Below are 17,357 nucleotides of genomic sequence, written 5' to 3' on the forward strand. Positions count from 1 at the left end.
TAATGGTGAATAGATCAAACATTTGGACGTCCAAATTGTCTTCGCATTGTTCTGTCAATGATTTTTCTAAAAACCAATGAAGGCCTTTAGAATAATGTTATAAAATATGAGTAGCAAATTAAAGATACTTAGAATAGAAAAAATACAGTTTACTCAGCTAATTATTAAAAATCTAGAAGTCCAAAGATTGTGATAATATAAAATTTAAGTCCGATGATAATTTATTATTGTCCATGCAAAAAGAGTTTTCATTTGGGATAAAATTGTGAAATTTTGGAGGGAACCAAAGATTAGGGGGAAATAAAAAAAAATAAAACTAAAATTAAAATAAAACAAATAGTATAATTAATAATTATTTAGTAATCAATTTAGTGAGTAATTTATTGTAACTAAAAATTTGATACTATTTCGGTTACTAAATTATAAAAGTAACTTTTGGTCACTAACTGTAATTGAATTTTTCAATTATTGATTTCAGTTACTATTTAGCAAATTTCTATTTGTGTGTTTGTCTCCATTATGCAAACGACTTTTGCATATAGGTAATAGACGTAGTCCATGTTGTCGTTGAACCACACTCTCATCCAATTATCATTGTTTTTTGGTAGTGACATCCGTTTTTATTCGAAGAAAAGACAGTAAATTCTTGTAGTGAATAAAATCACGTCCGCATGTAACGTTACACAAAACAGTATAAAATACAGCAACAAATTAAAACACGACTACAAAAATAATGTTAAGAGTAATTTAAACATTTTTGCTTGGTAATTTGGTGTTAGTTTTTCAATATCAAAGTAATTGTATAAGCTAAAAGCCCTGACTTACATAGTCTGGTTTCACGTTTACCAAACATTTGAATGAAATCAAAGTGTAAAATGATTACCATTTAAAAGTCTTCATGGTTCGATTGAATTTTTATTTTTAACAGTCTCCTGCGGTTAAATTATTTTTAACTAATTCATGCTATAGTTATAGAAATCTCCATGCTAATTAATTTTAACTAAATCCATGCTAGTTATTTTTAACTAACAGTTTCCTCTCTGTGAATGATTGTCATTATCAATATTTAAAAGTTTCATTCTCTAAGCTTTAAGTTCATTGAACAATTTGTATAGTAAAATTTGTGTTACATATGGTATGTACTTTTCCTCTATTTTCTTTACACTCAATCAGTCGTGCCTCATACTCATCGAGTTACGAATTGTATCTTACCTCTGCCCTTGTAAAGATCCATTCAATTCAAAATGTTAGCCAATAGAAAATTTTAAGAACTAAATTAGAAGTACTTTTGTAAGGCCCAGTTAATTCTACCCCAATGTTTAAGGATCTCCACAAATCAGTTGGACCTAAGACTGACTCATAGGGTGTCCAAAACCCCTAAACCATTCCTAACTCCCTGATTCTGTACTTTTCAGAAAAATAGCTCTCCAAATATTGATATAAAAAATGGTGTTGTTATATACACTTGGTGATCCTGTAAAACGTAGGCCATTCCAAGGTCCAAACCTGAACCACTTTTGTGTTCCCTTCATTATATAAAATTCAGGATAGTTGTAGAGTTTTAAAACCCGAGAAAAGTCTCCTGGAGATGGATCATCTGGACTCTTCCAACAAGTATATTTCCATTCAAAACCTGTTCGAAATCTGTTTGATAGATAATCACGATGATTCTGACAGTGAGGTAAATTCTACTTGCTATGAAAATGACTATGATGATCTGTATGATGCACATTTCAACAATTACTTGTTAAATCTAGTAAATTGGATACTACTCATAGAAAGTTAAAATCTGATTTTAAAGATTTGCAACGTAACTTTGAAAAATCTCTTGAAGAAGAAGAAATTTTGAAAAATAAAATTTCAATATTAGAAAATAAAGAAAAAGAAACGGTTGAATGTGCTTGCTGTAAAAGTTACATGTTTGATATATGTATTTTGGAGAAACATCTTGAAGATGCTTTGGAAAATAAAAACTGTGAAAAATTTGATCTCAAGAAAAATCCAAATAAGATCAAACATGCTCATACTCATAATAAGAAAAAAAAACTAATAGAACTCGTAAGGTTTAAGTAGAAAAGGAACTTCTTATACTTTGAATACATATGCACATACTGCTACTTGTTTGTATTGCATGAAAAAGGGTCATACTTCAAATAAATGCAATATTAAACATTTTGGTGTTCCAAATCGGAAGTATCATTGGGTGCCTATTCATAAGTAGATATTTTTCTTCTAACCCCAAGGACCCAAACAAGTTGTTGGGGACCTAAATGAATTGTTTCCTTATTTTGCATATGACTTCTAAATCAAGAAGATCAATGTGGTATCTTGACAATGGTTGTTCAAGACACATGACTAGAGACAAAACGAAGTTTAAGAACTTTAAAAGAAAGGAACAAGGATTTATTACATATGAGGATAACAACAAAGGAAAAAATACTTGGAACGAGTGATGTAGGTGGAGGAAATACTTTGGAGATCAAGGATGCACTATTTGTGGAAGGATGAAAGCACAATCTTCTCAGCATAAGCCAATTATGTGATAAAGGACTCAAAGTAATATTTGAGAGTGACTACTGCACTATTCATCAAAAGGACTCCAAAGAAGTAGCCTTGAAAGGTATGAGACACAATAACATTTACTTCTTGATACTGCATCATCTAGTGATATAACTTGTTTGGTTGTTAAAGAAGAAAAAAATCCTTGGTTATGGCATAAACGAGCTGCTCATATTCACATGCAACAATTAAACAAACTAATTTCTAAAGAATTAGTAATTGGATTGCCAAAAATAAAGTTTGAAAAAGATAAACTATGTGATGCATGTCAAAAAGGAAAACAAGTAAAATCATCATTTCATTCAAAAAATGTGATTTTTACATGAAAGCCTTTAGAACTTTTGCATATGGATTTGTTTGGTCCTTCAAGGACAAAAGGTTTTGGGGGAAATTACTATGCTCTTGTTATTGTTGATGATTACTCAAGATATACATGGACTTTCTTTCTCACACTAAAAAGTGAGGCCTATAAAGCTTTTAAGAAATTTGCAAAAGTGATTCAAAATGAAAAAGATTTGAAAATTAAAGTTTTGAGAAGTGATCATGGAGGAGAATTTCAAAATGAATCGTTTGAAAACTTTTGTGAAGAAAACAAAATTATGCATAATTTTTTTGCACCTAGAACTCCTCAACCAAATGGAGTTGTAGAAAGGAAAAATAGATCCTTAGAGGAATTAGCTCGCACAATGTTGAACGAATATGAAGTGCCCAAATATTTTTGGGTTGATGTTGTGAGCACGGGATGTTATGTACTAAATAGAATGCTTATTAGACCAATATTGAAAAATACCCCTTATGAATTGTTTAAAGGAAGAAAGCCTAATGTAGCACATTTAAAAATATTTGGATGTAAATGTTTTGTCCTAAACAATGGAAAAGAAAACTTGGGTAAATTTGATTCTAAAGCAGATGAAGCTATTTTCTTAGGATATTCATTTACTAGTAAAGCCTATAGAGTTTTTAATAGAAGAACCTTGAATGTAGAAGAATCTATGCATGTTGTTTTTGATGAAACTGTGGACCTTGAGGAGAACCCTTTTGAGTCAAATAAAACAAATGCAGGTGATGAAGAATATTTTAAAGAAGCTCTTGATCGATGTACCTAAATGAGAACCCATTGGCTGAACCTGAAGATCTTGCCAAAAGCTGGAAATCACCTAGAGGATTGTCTTTGGAAAATGTCATTGCACTACAAGAAATTTGCTAATTTGCGAGGAAAAATTGTGCTCGCTAATTAGCGAAGGATTAGCGACAAACTAAAATTGTAGCTAATGAGCGAGGGACTATACACAACATAATATGGTAGCTAAGTTGTACCTAATTAGTTAGAGATTAAATACAACACAAATATGGTAGCTAAGTTGCAGCTAATTAGCAAGGGACTAGACACAACATAATATGGTAACTAAGTTGTAGCTAATTAGTTAGGGATTAAACACAACACAAATATGGTAGCTAAGTTATAGCTAATTAGTTAGGGATTATACACAACATGATATGGTAGCTAAGTTGTAGCTAATTAGTTAGGGATTAAATACAACATAAATATTGTAGCTAAGTTATAGCTAATTAGTTAGGAATTATACACAACATAATATAGTAGTTAAATTATAGCTAATTAGTTAGGGATTAAACACAACATAATATGGTAGCTAAATTGTAGCTATAATTAATTAGAGATTAGATACAACATAGTATGGTAGCTAATTAATTATGATTAATGATTTTGTTGGAAATCCAAAGCTAATAAATAGAATTTGTAATTAAAAATAATAATATACAAACTATTCTATAAAATATGAATTTATTAAGTAAATTTATAAAAACTATCAATATATTAACAAATTATCAAAACATATTTTATTTTTATATAAATTAATCTTTTATTTGTTAATTATATTTATTATATATATATATATATATATATATATATATATATATATATTAAAATAATAACTAAAATTTAACTAATACAATATATTTCTTTCCGTTAAATATTATTATAAAAGGTATTAAAACAATTCTTATTAATTATATTTAAAATCAAATGATTAATTATTATTTTGATTAAAAATTTATTATCTTTACGCTGCTTTTTTATATTTTTTATATTAATTTATTCAAATAAAAGGATTATTAATTAATTTATATTGTTACATGTTATTATATATATTATTATATTTATGGTATAATTTGTTTTATATTATTTAATTTTTTAAACATTTTAAATATGAAATAAATTGTTTATGATATATTATAAATAAAAACAAATTGTATGTATGTATTTTATTTATAAAATACGAATATTTAACTTAATTTAATTATACACTTAAAAATTCATTTAAAATTTAAATATTTATATTAGAAGAATTAATAAAAACACTATTATTTTGTTTAGTTTCCTTGCACTTTCGCAAGCAGCACTGAACAATAGTAATTAATTACATAGTTTAAAATGAAATAAAAAAAATGCTGATGGGAGCTCTGTTCGTTCCTTCGTTCGTAAGCAGCACTGTACACTTCCGTCGTTCCTTCGCTTTTTTATTTGTTTTCCTCTCAACCACAACCGCGTCGCTTCTCCTTCTAGGGTTTCGCATCCATAGGAGCTCCGCAATAACTGCCTCCTCAAAATTCGTCATCCTTTCGTTGCTGCCGTCGAGGTTCTTGCATTTTTATCCTCTTCTTACTTTCAACTTTCTCCTTCCTTTGCTTGTTTCTCTTTCTTTTTCTCTCTCACTCACACACACACACACTTATTCCTTACATGCACAAACACATTCTCTTTGTTTTAGGAGTTTTATCCTTTGCTTAATTTGAAAGATTTCCCGCGTTTAGTTGCTTGTGCGTGATGATGTTTGCTTGATTTTCTGACATTTATTGGTTTTTTTAACAATTGACTTGTTTTTAGCTGTGATTGTTGATTATTTTTTCGGTTATGAAATGCAATGTTTCTTGTACCATACGCCCCATCGGGCCATCGGCCATGTGCAGTCCTCCGGTCCATCGAACAAGGCTGGGAGGGCTCGTATATAAAACATGTCCACCGGTTGAACGATCCCACAGATGAACTATATAGGACCATCGGTCGATCGGTCCTACATATGAATTACATGGTACTCCGTAAGAGACCATCGGTCAATCGGTCTCGCAAACGAACCATTCATTACCTCGTAAGGGACCATCGGTCGATCGGCCCTACGTATGAATTACGCATCACTGTAAAGGACCATCGGTCGCTCGGTCCCACACGAACAACACTTTAACTTGTAAAGGACAATCGTTTGATCGGCCCCCAAGTCGATCGCGCATCAACCCATAGAGATCCATCGGTCGATCAGTCTCCTAGGTGGTTCGCATAGCGGCCTTATATGTGACAATCGGTCGATCGGCTGTATAGATTAATTATTCACTAAGTTGTTAAAATCAAAAGATAACCAGTCTAGTCAAGCGGCCATCGGTCGAACGACCAAATGAGACTAGTCAACTAGATTATTTAACGTTAAACAAGTCAGTAATTTTGATTAGAGGATCATTAGGCCATGATTAAGGAACCCTAATCATAGGCCCACACCGGAAACTATAAATAGGGCCCAAAGGTAGGTTGGTGAGGATCTTAATTTCGCATTTATTACTGCAGTTACACTCATATACCAATCGGCCCATCAACTGACTTAAACATCGGAGCCTTTTAGACAGGTACCCCGATCGTCTATTCAACCGATCGAGCGAGGAGATAGATTTCTTAGAGAAGAAGTTACCGCAGTTGTGAAGAAAGGAGATTTCGAGAAGGAAGGAGTAAAATTGAAGAGGTTCTTAGTAGGCTCTTGGTCCCTACACCTGAAACATTTTGGCGCCCACCGGGGGGCCGAGCAGTCTTCTTTACACCATACACCCTTATGGTGACCACAAGAAACCGAAATAGCAACGTGGACGGAGGAAGAATGGCGGATGATCAAGCAGATACAAGGGAAATGATCAGGGCGATGCAACAGAGGATGGATGAAATGCAGAGGAACTACGAGGTGCAGATGCAAGTTCTGCGAGAGGAGAACGCCGCCCTTCGGCGAAAGGAGGAAGGTATCCCTTCGACCCCCACTGTGCCCGATCCGCTCAGACTGAGCAGTGTGCAGCAGCATCGGGAAGTCGAGCGGATGGAAAGTCGCTTGCCTCCCACAGGACAGGAGCAATCGCAGCCCCTGAGGGTGGAAAAGACGCACGCATCGAGGGGAAACATCTCTCACATGATGGCCAAGAGTTTTGGGGCCAACGAGGGAGGTCACCCTTCCCTACAACAGATCCACGCGTCGGGGAATTTCCCCTTCACCCAATTCATATTGGAGACCCCGTTGTCGTAGAGATGGAAGATGCCGACGTTCGACAAGTATGACGGGACGACAAACCCTGACAACCACATGCGGGTCTTCACCCACCAGATGATGTTCCATGCCGTGAGTGACCTGATCTGGTGTCGCGTTTTCTCGACTTCCCTGACCGGAGAGGCGTTGGAGTGGTTCTCTGAGCTGTCGGCCAACAGCATCGACTCCTTCGCCACTCTGAAGGCCATGTTCAGCACGCAGTTTGCTCCCCTGAGGCCGGCTATCCTAACGGTAGATAACTTGGTAAATATTCGCCAATAGGATGGGGAGTCGCTGAGGAGTTACCTCGATCGATATAACCGCATGTCGGTCAAGATAAAAGACCTCAGCAACGAAATCGCTCGACATCACTTTTCATACGAACTGCAGCCGGACGTGTTTGCAGATAAGATAAGCTGCAAGAAGCCAAAGACAATGGAGGAGATGAGGGAGCGAGCGGCCAAGTTCATACAGATGGAAGACGTGCAAGAGTTTACGGTGAAGAAGAGGGAAAAGGAAGATGCAGCATCCCAGAAGAGCGCCCCTCGACCGAGCAAACCCCTTGCTCGGCCCAACGAGAAGAAAATGCCCAAGTTCACAACGTACACCCCCTTGGTCGTCCCCTGGGCGAAGATCTTGTTGGAGGCCTTCAGCACCGATTCACTTCCAGCATCCAGAAAGAAGCCTCCACCTCCAGACGTCGATAGCAACAAGCACTGTCAGTATCATCGGACGATCGACCACACCACGGAGGAATGTCATACACTCCGCAAAAAGATTGAGGAGCTTATTCGACAAGGGCATTTGAAGAAGTACATTTAGCAGGATCGCCCCCAGCGAAGCCCGGTTAGGAACAGAAGCCCAGCATGAAGGCAGGCACCGGCCAAGTGGGAGAAATGGAGAGAGCAGGAGCCTGACAGGCGAAGGAGGGAGTCGTCCAGAGTCCACCGAACCCGAGGAGGAGTCGTAGCCGGAGCAGGGATAAGCCCATAAGGGGTTGCATCAATACCATTTCGGGAGGATTCGCTGGAGAAGGATCGAGCTCATGTACTCGAAAGAGGCACGTCCGGGCGCTTAAGTTGGTCCATCTGGTAGAAAAGAAGGTGTGGTCAATGCCCCATATCACCTTCACCGATGAGGATTTCAAGGCTCCCGATCTTGATCATGACGATCCTATGGTCATCTCCATCGAGGTAGCAAAATATGGAATCGGGAAGGTTCTGGTGGATCAAGGGAGCTCCGTCAATATCTTATATTGGAAAAATTTTCGGAAGATGAACTTGTTTGAGGACCTGATCGTCCCTTACAACGAACAGATCGTTGGGTTCTCGGGCGAGCGGGTAGACACGAGGGGTTACCTGGACCTCCACACCCGGATCGGCTCGAGGAGAGACGGCCGAGAGGTAAGGGTTAGATTCCTGTTAGTTGAAGCTAACACTTCCTACAATGTCTTGCTAGGAAGACCTTGCCTGAATGCCTTTGGAGCGATCGTCTCAACCTTACACTTGGCCATGAAGTTCCCGTCGGATAAGGGGACGATATGCACCGTGCATGCGGACCAGCAGATCGCCAGGCAGTGTTACGCAGCTGGGTTAAAGATTACCCCCTACAGCCGCCTTAGAAAACAACACCGATCGGAGGTTGCCATGACTGATTTGGATCCCCGAACGAATACGGAGGATCAGATTCAACCTAGGGGAGATACCAAGGAGATCTCGATCGGGATGCAACCAGGCCAAGTCACGAAGATAGGGGGAGCTCTGAAGCCGGACGAGGAGGAACTCCTGGGCGCGGTCATCCTGGAAAACCAGGACCTCTTTGCATGGTCATCAGCTGATATGCCGAGCATCCATCCTGACGTAATGTCCCAAAAGTTGGCAATCTTTTATTTGCTTAGAAGCTCCTAAACTCTTCTATATAAGGGGTGCTCCTAGACATGTAAAAGGGTTGAACATTTTGAAGTAAAAACACTCTTGTGTCTTAACCATTTGTGAGAGTTTCCTGCCTAGGGAGTGAATACTTTTAAGCCTTATCTTGCATAGCAAGTGGCCGCACACATCCACTCATCTTCAAGGTTGCCATGGCTTCTAGCCTAGCCTTGTAGTGGCGTGCTTCTCACATTTTTACCATTTCTTTCCTTTCCATTTTGTGTTTTCTTCTTCCTTTAATTGTTCTTGGTTTTCTATGGTTTATGTGCTTTCGATTTCCTTTTCGTTTTGAATCAATCCATCATCTTCTTCTCTTGAGTTTTGTGAAAGGAACCTTCACATCTAGATAGCTTGCTATCTTAATGTCCAGTGGGGATTTCACTTAGCTTTCTTAATCAACTCACACCATATTCAATAATCTTAAAAAGGAACAAGATAATCCTTCATCATATACCCTTTGCCCAGCATCGATCGACTTATGGATGGAGCTTCGGGGCACAATTTCCTAAGCTTTCTGGACGCATACTTAGGGTATAATTAGATCCCTATGTATGGTCCAAACAGATCTAAAACGGCGTTCATCACCGATCAAGCCAACTTCTGCTACGAAGTCATGTCGTTCGATTTCAAGAATGCGGGGGCGACCTACCAAAGGCTTATGGATCGGGTCTTCAGAGGGCAGATCGGTCGATCCATGGAGGTATATGTAGACGACATGGTCGTAAAGTCACAGACGGTCGAGGGTCACGTTCGCGACCTAAAGGAGGTCTTCCACTAAGTGCGCAAGTACAACATGCGTCTCAACCCGGAGAAATGTGTGTTCAGAGTGCCGACCGGCAAATTCTTGGGGTTCATGTTGACTGACCGAGGGATCGAAGCCAACCCTGACAAGTGTGCCGCCATCGCTGAGATGAGGAGCCCTAGAAATCTGAAGGAGATCCAACGGTTGGTCGGGCGTCTGACATCCCTTGCGCGCTTCCTGCCCAAGCTAACAGAGAAGATCAAGCTGATCCTGATGATCATGAAGAAGCAGACCGTAGATAAATGCGACGACCAATGCGAGGAGGCATTTCAGTAGATAAAGGTGATACTCAGGAAGCCCGATCTAGCCGGGAGGATGATTGCGTGGTCGGTCGAGCTCTCCGAGTTCGGCCTTAAATTTCAGCCGAGAGGATCCGTCAAGGGGCAACACTTGGCAGATTTCGCAGTAGAACTCCACGGGCCGATCTCCCCGACGGAACAAACATGGGTCCTCTTCGTCGATGGCTCGTCGGACAAACGCAATGCAGGAGCAAGGATTGTCATCGAAGGACCGAGTGGCTTTACGGTCGACCACTACTTGCAATTCAAGTTCAGAGCGTCGAATAACCAGGCAGAGTATGAAGCATTGATCGTCAGACTGAGGCTAGCAAAGGATCTAGGCGCCAGAAGGTTAAAATGTAACACTGATTCGCGACTCGTGGTCGGGCAAGTGCAAGGGGAGTATCAAGTTAAAGACGATCTGCTGCTGCAATATTATCATAAGATGGTTGAAGCCATGAAAGAGTTCGAAGAAGTAACTATCCACCATATACCCCGAGCGGAGAATGCCAGAGTCGATAGGCTATCCAAGCTGGCAGAGGGAAAAGAGAAAGGTCAGCTGAAAACCATCATCAGGAAAACCCTGATGAGACCCTCGGTAGGAGAATGCGCAGTAGTCGATCGGCCAGCGGACTGGATAAGTGATGTGCGGGAACTTCTGAGAAGAAGCGATGCCAGAAAAGACCTGAAGTCGATCGAGCAGCGTCGGGCGCTCCGATTTGTCACTATCGGAGAGGATCTATACAAACGAGGTTTCACCGCGCCGCTCCTCAAATGCCTGTCGGAGGAAGAAGCAGGATACGTCATGAACGAGGTCCACAATGGCATTTGCGGGACGCACACCGGACGGAGGACGATGAAAGCACGAATACTCCGGGTAAGGTACTACTGGCCGACCATGGAGCAGGACTGTGAGGCTATGATACGAAAATGCAAAGGTTGCCAAGCCCATGGAAACAATGTCAAGAGAGCTCTGACCGAACTACACAGCCTAACGGCCCCATGGCCGTTCGCACAGTGGGGCATGGACATCGTCAGTCCATTCCCTATCGGCAGAGCACAAAAGAAGTTCATACTAGTCACCGTAGATTACTTCACCAAGTGGGTCGAAGCAGAAGCCCTGACTAACATCATCGCTCGGCAAGTCCACTCGTTTGTGTGGCGAAACATAGTCTGCCGCTTCGGCCTGCCCCATACCATCATCACCGACAACGGCCGGCAGTTCATCGATAAGAAGTTAAGGGATTTTTATAAGCAAGTGGGGATACGCCATCTAACCAGCTCGGTCGAGCATCCCTAGACTAATGGTCAAGCCGAAGCCATGAACAAGGTCATAGTGGCGGAGCTGAAGAAAAGATTGGGAGAAGCCAAGGGAGCGTGGGTGGACGAACTTCCGCAGGTCCTTTGGGCCTATCGGTGCACTCCGCATGGGACGACCGTAGAATCCCCTTTCAATCTGACGTACGAAACAGATGTTATGCTACCAATTGAAGTAGGAGAATAGACCCTTCGGCGGGAGATGCAAAACTTTGATGTGAATTGCGGACGCATGCGAGAGGAATTGAACTGGACGACCGAGCAGAGAGAAAGAGCAGCCGTGCGAGCCGAAACATGCAAGAGGATAGTGGCAAGAAGGTACAACGCAAAGGTGAAACCGAGGAGCTTCATCCGAGGAGACCTGGTATGAAGGAAGATGAACGAAGCGCGCAAGAAATCAACACAAGGGAAGTTGGCACCGAACTGGGAAGGACCGTTCTGCGTGACCGAAAGCTTGTAGAACGGAGCATATCGGCTTGAATACCTGAGCGACAAGGAAATATCGAATACATGGAACGCTTCACATTTAAAAATGTATTACTGTTGATAACACTATCAATAAAACAAGTGTTTAACGCCACTCCAGCTAACCGATCGATGGGGCTCCCTATGGGACCCGAGCAAAGCCTGACCGATCAAGGTGCGGGCTTCCACGAGGAAGCTCCGCTCGGTCAACAGCGATCCGAGCGATCTAATTAACCCTACGGGTAAATAAGTGACACGAGCTGTCGGCTACGATCAAGGCACGACGCCAACGATCTAAAGGAATTAAAAAATGAATGCGTAATAAAGTCGGACCGTTTGTGTCGTAAGCGTAACAATCAAACCAAGTCAACAACACAATTGATAGAAGAAATAAGACTAAGTAAGAAGTCATGGGTCGATCGCCCGATTGAAGTCAAACACAAAATAGCGGCCAATCGTCACACTTGTTCAAACATTAAGTTTACAAAATGGGTCGATGGCCCCGCGCGTTAACATCAAACTATTAAAGGATAGGCCGACCGCCCCAAACATAAAATGATAAATAAAGATCAAATGGTCGATCGCCAGCAACGACGATAAATAAAGATCGAATGGTCGATCGCCAGCAACAACGATAAATAAAGATCAAACGGCCGATAGCCAGTAACAACGATAAATAAAGATCAAACGGCCGATCGCCAGCAACAACGATAAAAGAAGATCGAACCAACAGATAGAAAGGAAAAAGTTACTTGCCATATACATGTAAATGTTTGTCAAAAAATGGCCTAATAATCGATCGAGCGCGATCGACCACAAGGCCGATCGAACTCGATCGGTTATATCAAAATATACACAAAATTAAATTAAACTAAGAGTCATCAGTAGGAGGAGCGGTCGCTTCATCAAGCCGGTCGAAAAATCTTTCCAGTTTCCCTTCAACCAACCCTAAGTGAACATTGAACCGATCGGGGGAGCAGTGGTAGAAGAAGACGGCTTAATCGACAACGTTCTGGAAGCCCGTCTCGTATTGAGCAAAGACTTGCTCATCGGCAATACGCAACTCAGCCTGATACTCTTTAGCTTTCTTCTGCTAGTCAGCAGCCGATCCAACGACGACCAAATGCTCCAATGACAAGTCATCAAAGCGCCTTTGAAGTTTTCGCAGCTCATCGACCGCCTCCTTGGCCTTCAGCTACTCCTTCGTCAGAAGCTTTAAGTAGGCCGACGCACTTAGCATGCTCGGCCTTCATGACACTTATCCGATCGAACTGGGTCTTCAAGTCCGATGTGGAAGCCTTCACCTCTTGTCGCCGCGAGCTTCTTCTCTAGGCTGTCGATCCTGCTCCGATCGGCCCGGGGAAACTTGGTATATATTGCAGGCAACCTAAGGGTCAATTCCTCGGCCCTCCGCAAAGCCTCCTCTTTAGATACGTCTTTCAGCATGTCCTTGACGCGATGACCCAGGTGGAAGAAGGCCTCCTCCTCAAGCCGAACCTCGCTACTGAGGAAGGCGGTGGCCAAGGACTCGGAAGCCTCGGCCTTCTTACTCCTCTTCGACGATCGGCCAGCGGGGGAGTCATCCCTCTTAGTCTTTTTTCCATTATTCACCGCAGCGACAAGAATAGTAGAGTTGGGGTGGATGACGAAAAATCGAGGCCGGGTGACAACAGTTGAGGCACCGGTCGACGCATTAGTTGCAGGAGAAGGAGCCGTCGAGGGACCACCGGGAACACTCTGAAGGGGCGCGGGCCATGAACTCAGCATTGGAGATCGTCGTTCGGGCCATGATATCTACAAACAAGAAAAAACGCGTAAGTTAATAGCAACTCCTACAACGATCGGAAAGATCAGAACAACTAACCATAAACCGCCCTCGACAAGTCCAGAGAGCGGAGGCATTGGAGCAGCGGCCTCGGTGGGATCTTATCGGGGAGGGTCTTGAGGACGGCTAGGTCAGCCCGCTCGGCGGGGGTTAAACGGTCCTCCGTCCAAGGATCAGTAGGCGGAGGAAACGCCGTCCAGTACAGGGGGAACTTCGACCGACCATCCACATCGAATATGTACTTTCTGCCCCGGCCGGGAATGCAACCTTGAGAAAGTTGGTCTTGAAACCCTTGTACGAGGCAAGGTAGAGGGTGAACAAACTCTTGTTCACCCCAAGAAAGGAAACCCAGCCTTTGGACGTGGTGGGTCGGGTTTTATAGAAGTGCAGGAACAGAGGCATGGTGGCTGTCAGACCAGCCATTCGGCAGAGAACCTCAAAGGCCTGCATTGACGCCCAGGCGTTCGGGTGTATCTGGATCGGTGCGTATTGAATTTCTGGTAGAACCGCCATTTGCCAATCGGCGAACGGCACGGTCAGACCCAGATCGTGGAATAGGCAAGCATAGACATAGAAAAACTCTAGCTTCGCCGCTCCCTTGCCATGGCAGACCCTCTCGTTACTGGCACACACCTTTACCCGGAGAAACCCGTCCTCCACCTCGTCACTAAAAACCTTAGTTCGCTCCACCAGGTCCCCGAGATCATTACCCCATCGGAACCTCGTCGCCCCCGGACACCTCGACCACCCCACCCGAGGATCCGTCTGAACTCGATGCGCTGGAAGACATTATTACCTGTAGAAAGAAGAAGACGATCGGTGGCTCGGGTAGAAAGAGAGAAGAAAGGCCACACACACCTATTTATAGAAAGGCCTAGGAACACGTGGCAGCACCAGGACCACACGATCACGCGTAGATCAACGGCCCGTACTTCACAACGCTTCGCATCCTAACTGACAGGCACGATCTACGAAGCAAGATAACTGTCAAGAAACCCCTTCGGCCCATCGGCACTACAGTCTTTGCAAACCTTCTCGCTCCACCTTCATCATCGCTCAAGGCTGGGGGGCTTGTGTACCGTATGCCCCATCGGGCCATCGGCCATGTGTAGTCCTCCGGTCCATCGAACAAGGCTGGGAGGGCTCGTATATAAAACATGTCCACCGGTCGAACGACCCCACAGATGAACTATATAGGACCACCGGTCGATCGGTCCTACGTATGAATTACATGGTACTCCGTAAGGGACCATCGATCAATCGGTCTCGCAAACGAACCATTCATTACCTCGTAAGGGACCATTGGTCGATCGGCCCTACGTATGAATTACGCATCGCTATAAAGGACCATCGGTTGCTCGGTCCCACACGAACAACGCTTTAACTTGTAAAGGACAATCGTTTGATTGGCCCCCAAGTCGATCGCGCATCAACCCATAGAGATCCATCGATCGATCAGTCTCCTAGCTGGTTCGCGTAGCGTCTTATATGTGACAATCGGTCGATCGGCTGTATAGATTAATTATTCACTAAGTTGTTAAAATCAAAAGATAACCAGTCTAATCAAGCGGCCATCGGTCGAACGGCCAAATGAGACCAGTCAACTGGATTAATTAACGTTAAACAAGTCAGTAATTTTGATTAGAGGATCATTGGGCCATGATTAAGAAACCCTAATCACAGACCCACATTGGAAACTATAAATAGGGCCCAAAGGTAGGTTGGTGAGGATCTTAATTTCGCATTGGAGAAGAAGTTACCGCAGTTGTGAAGAAAGGAGATTTCGAGAAGGAGGGAGTAAAATTGAAGAGGTTCTTAGTAGGCTCTTGGTCCCTACACCCGAAACATTTCTTTTATGGTATTTATATGCATTTACGTGTTGTTTTAAAGATGTATTTAGGATTTAGTGTGCGTGTTTTTGTCGGTTTTTCTTCCAAGTGCATTTTAACTTAATGAATACCTGAATTCTTATACATATCGCTCAATCCATGGAAGATTTTGCTCCCTACGATTGTATTGTTGCTATTAGTAGTTGTAAGGGCAAAAGAGGATACACACTGATCTTGCTCAACTGTGAGTGTTTTTTTTTCATTGCTTAGTTTTATCTTGTGAATGTGTTTTAATTATTTCTCTGTCCCGTGTTGTATAAAGGATCGTAGAAGGTTTTAATTTGTTTTTCTTATACGCATTTTTTATTTTGTTTTGAATATTCGTTTATTTATAAAGTAAAAGTGAATGAAAATGACTTCCAACTAGTTTTGCTATCGTTGTTGGATAAGGGAGAGTATTTAGCTTTTTTTCATTGCTTCTTTTCTAAATGGAACCAACCTTTCGCTTGACACTCCTCAGATAATGATAGATAAATTAGAGCGAACAACACAGTTATTCCAGTTTGCTGAAAAGTACAGGGGGTCCTACAACAATGCCTTGAAACCCTTTGTGTGCCCCTTTTACTGCTCTTACTTTGGTTATCAGGTAAGCTTTCAACTTTTAAGGGATGTTCAGTTTAGCAAGAGGATACATACTTATTACTCAAAATTTGTTGGTGAATAATATGGTAGGATGAGCTGTTGTGGGGTGCTGCCTCGCTGCACAAGGCTACCAAGAATCCAATGTACCTAAACTTAAAGTTAATGGCCAGATCCTTGGAGCTGCAGAGTTTGACAACACCTTTGCGTGAGATAACAAGCATTCTGGAGCAAGAATACTTGTTTCCAAGGTTTCTATCCTTCACTGTACTGTAAACAAAACTATAAACATAATGTTTTCTAATTTATAGTTTTTGTTTTCCTGGTTCAAAGGGTACAATCCCTCCATGACTACAAGGGCCATGCGGACAATTTCGTTTGTTCCATAATTCCTGGGACCTCTTTCTCTTCCACCCAGTATACCCCAGGTGAAGTTCATTTGAGACACCAGTACCAGTACCACTAAGCCTTAGAAACCTTATTGCTACCACACTTATGTATGTGTATGTATGTTATGTCCAATGATAGTGTGTTCAACTTCTGAAGAATTTGAAACCAACTTCTGAAGAGAAAAAGATACGTGCCGAGAGCGTTCAAGTTGCTCAACCCTTCCTTATAGGATCAAGGACATGTACATCCAAAGTCTTAACTTAGGTATTATTAATTAATCTTTCAATTTTCAGGATGAATTTCTTAATAAACATTTATACAAAATTTAAGAACATGATCAATTAGGTTTTTTTAGCAGACTAAGCCGAAAGTTGACTGTGATTCTTCATAGGCTTGTTTTTAATTTGTTTATATGCAATCTGAATTCTGTTGATTTGTTTGTGCAGGATTTTTTCTTTGACAAAATCTATGGAATGCATGGGTTGAAGACTCTTCACTTTTTTCAGTTCATCATTACCCAAGCACAAGTGATAAATATTAGTTATTTCATATTAATATTAGTATAATGTATTTATATTGAAATCTGGCAAGAAAAGTTAATTATTCCTTCTTCATGGAATCAGAATTCAATACTCAGTGTGAGTTGTTTACAATTGTTTATTTAATATAAGTGTATTTATAACGTCATTATTTCTTACATTTCTTCTTCCTATTATTCAATCACCATTTTGCACAAAACCATCGACATCCCCAACTTTGGTTTTATTGAGCGTACATATATTTTGATAGAGAAGAGAAAAGAAATAAATTAATGCATACGGTAAATATATTGTGGTTAGAATATAAACGCATAAAAAGGTATTAAGGTGGAGATTAAGTTAAGTTGTTAATTTGACTAAATAGTTCACTGGAAGGATTAAGCCTTCATAAATTGTTATAAACAAGTTTAAAAGAACTTTTTAGCTACAAC

General features: G+C 41.4%; 3 protein-coding genes across 4 annotated transcripts; all 3 read left to right on the forward strand.

The window, feature by feature from the left end:
* The first annotated feature begins 4,986 nt into the window (after positions 1-4,986).
* LOC114172064 (endoglucanase 17-like) lies at positions 4,987-17,030 on the forward strand. Of its 2 annotated transcripts, XM_085668493.1 has the most exons (6): positions 4,987-5,219; positions 15,879-16,004; positions 16,091-16,248; positions 16,331-16,425; positions 16,526-16,651; positions 16,834-17,030. In XM_085668493.1, exons 2-5 carry the CDS (start codon positions 15,882-15,884, stop codon positions 16,561-16,563), a joined length of 414 nt encoding a protein of 137 aa, XP_085524619.1. In that variant the 5' UTR covers positions 4,987-5,219; positions 15,879-15,881; the 3' UTR covers positions 16,564-16,651; positions 16,834-17,030. The 2 variants fall into 2 exon arrangements, with proteins under 2 accessions (XP_085524619.1, XP_085524620.1); XM_085668494.1 differs by lacking the exons at positions 16,331-16,425; positions 16,526-16,651 and having other exon boundaries at positions 4,988-5,219.
* Positions 8,027-9,620, forward strand: LOC146881649 (uncharacterized). Its single transcript, XM_085669280.1, has 2 exons — positions 8,027-8,787; positions 9,407-9,620. Exons 1-2 carry the CDS (start codon positions 8,027-8,029, stop codon positions 9,618-9,620), a joined length of 975 nt encoding a protein of 324 aa, XP_085525406.1.
* LOC114170237 (uncharacterized) lies at positions 9,960-11,222 on the forward strand. Its single transcript, XM_028055728.2, has one exon. It carries the CDS (start codon positions 9,960-9,962, stop codon positions 11,220-11,222), a length of 1,263 nt encoding a protein of 420 aa, XP_027911529.2.
* Positions 17,031-17,357: the final 327 nt, after the last annotated feature.

This window comes from Vigna unguiculata, chromosome 11 (genome assembly GCF_037176805.1).
Source record: "Vigna unguiculata cultivar grain cowpea cultivar isolate G323 ecotype 2 chromosome 11, ASM3717680v1, whole genome shotgun sequence".
Lineage (NCBI taxonomy): Eukaryota > Viridiplantae > Streptophyta > Magnoliopsida > Fabales > Fabaceae > Vigna > Vigna unguiculata.

Excerpts from the sequence above, each read along its gene's own strand:
- LOC146881649 (XM_085669280.1), top strand. The coding sequence starts at position 8,027 with ATGCCCCATATCACCTTCACCGATGAGGATTTCAAGGCTCCCGATCTT. Across the intron at positions 8,788-9,406 it reads CCTGACGTAATGTCCCAAAA|ATCTAAAACGGCGTTCATCA; the intron begins GTTGGCAATCTT and ends TGGTCCAAACAG.
- LOC114170237 (XM_028055728.2), top strand. The coding sequence starts at position 9,960 with ATGATTGCGTGGTCGGTCGAGCTCTCCGAGTTCGGCCTTAAATTTCAG.
- LOC114172064 (XM_085668493.1), top strand. The coding sequence starts at position 15,882 with ATGATAGATAAATTAGAGCGAACAACACAGTTATTCCAGTTTGCTGAA. Across the intron at positions 16,249-16,330 it reads CAAGAATACTTGTTTCCAAG|GGTACAATCCCTCCATGACT; the intron begins GTTTCTATCCTT and ends CCTGGTTCAAAG. Across the intron at positions 16,426-16,525 it reads TTCCACCCAGTATACCCCAG|TGTGTTCAACTTCTGAAGAA; the intron begins GTGAAGTTCATT and ends GTCCAATGATAG.